General features: G+C 42.9%; 1 protein-coding gene across 1 annotated transcript; it reads right to left on the bottom strand.

The window, feature by feature from the left end:
* Positions 1–708: 708 nt before the first annotated feature.
* On the bottom strand, positions 709–918 carry Pmar_PMAR002441 (hypothetical protein; the record flags this gene model as incomplete). The annotated part of the gene is made up of 2 exons (XM_002780688.1): positions 709–763; positions 809–918. The coding sequence occupies 2 exons, from the start codon at positions 916–918 to the stop codon at positions 709–711; spliced, it is 165 nt and encodes a 54-aa protein (XP_002780734.1).
* Positions 919–1,475: the final 557 nt, after the last annotated feature.

Genomic DNA, 1,475 nt, shown 5'->3' with positions numbered 1-1,475 from the left:
CAGTGAGCAGCCTGCGCCTCAAAGTCGTTGATAGTGAAGAACTCCTCCATAGCGTTCTTTAGATTCTCTTCGGTCGTGTCCGATATGAAATGTGTTCCGCTGTGATCGCTTTCAAAACATCAGGATGGTTCTGATCCGATATGTCCTCCAACCACATGGTCTCAAACCTGCCATAAATTATCGGCGGTGGAGGCAGGAACTCATCTATCTTCGCAAGATAACGTTTCCCAGAGTTTGATAACCATGGAATTCCACCCGTTTTACGTGAAGTGGTGAAAAACGCGATATTCGAGGCCTGTAGTAGTCGTGAAATATGTTTTTCATATCACTAGGGTGGAACCCCAATAAAAAAGTTCCTAATGTGATGACTACATTCACATGGGAAACTGATTGTTGAAGAATGTTTTCCTAGCCATTTGAAAGATTCAAAATGAATTCTCCTCGAGAACATTATGGATTCCAGGATGAATATATGTTCACTTCCCTCAGCTGACCCCAGCATTTTCTCATTAATATCAAAAAATGTAGCAATCGCAGCAGAGAAGTTGAAAAGATACTACTGTAGTCGAGGAAAGTGTAGTCTCCTCACTACCAGTAAAAACACGAATTCGGGTACAAATTTCCTCACCATTATCATACTCGACTATGCGCTGTGCGATATTGTTGAGATAGCCTCGAACGCCGGCATAAATAGTCACAACCTCCACCTCAGTCAAGGCATAAGACCGTATTCTGCTTTAGAAGCTCAGTGAGAATATACCGCCTGTGAATAATCACTTTAAGTCATACCATCTCTCGCTGAAATGACCTTAAACGCTGGTGTTGCGTAGCCTGGCCCAGACCAGAACCGAACTGGACGAAGACCGCAACCTCACGATGCTTTGCTAACTCCAATTTTGAAGTACCAGCAAACTTCATGAAGGGTGCATCATCCGTTTAACGTGAAGTGGCGTAATACTCCATGTAAATTCAAGGCGTATATGTCTTCGATAACACAATTGTTAAATATGCTTTATCACTAGTTTTTTTCATATCACGGGTAAAACTCCATTGCAACGAATATGATGGAAATTGTCAACTCGCGTTTAACGCTATCGCCCTCGAGAATATTTCGGTCACTACACTAAGGTTGTCCGTTTCCAAATTCAAAGCCATGCCGTGATGATGAGAAACAATCAGTCAGCTCGAGTGAGAGCGCGTGTGTGTTCAACCGTGTTGGAGGAGTATATGTTCGCTTACCTCAGCTGAGTCTAGGAGCTTCCTTACTGGTTATGATAAGTTTACTTACAAATTCGGGTAGAAGTAAACAGAAAACTCTATTTCCATCACAATTTCCACAAATGTCACCTACACATGTAGTTGACCATGTGCATATTTCCCCACACTGGTGTTCACCTTCAGCCCGCAAGAGACTCAATCATTTCTCGGCGGACGTATGAGACCGTGAGACCTAAGTCATTTAGTGAAAGAGCGCA

Source organism: Perkinsus marinus (genome assembly GCF_000006405.1).
Source record: "Perkinsus marinus ATCC 50983 genomic scaffold scf_1104296944200, whole genome shotgun sequence".
NCBI classification, from domain to species: Eukaryota; Perkinsozoa; order Perkinsida; family Perkinsidae; genus Perkinsus; species Perkinsus marinus.
This window is presented reverse-complemented; position numbering and strand designations above follow the sequence as displayed.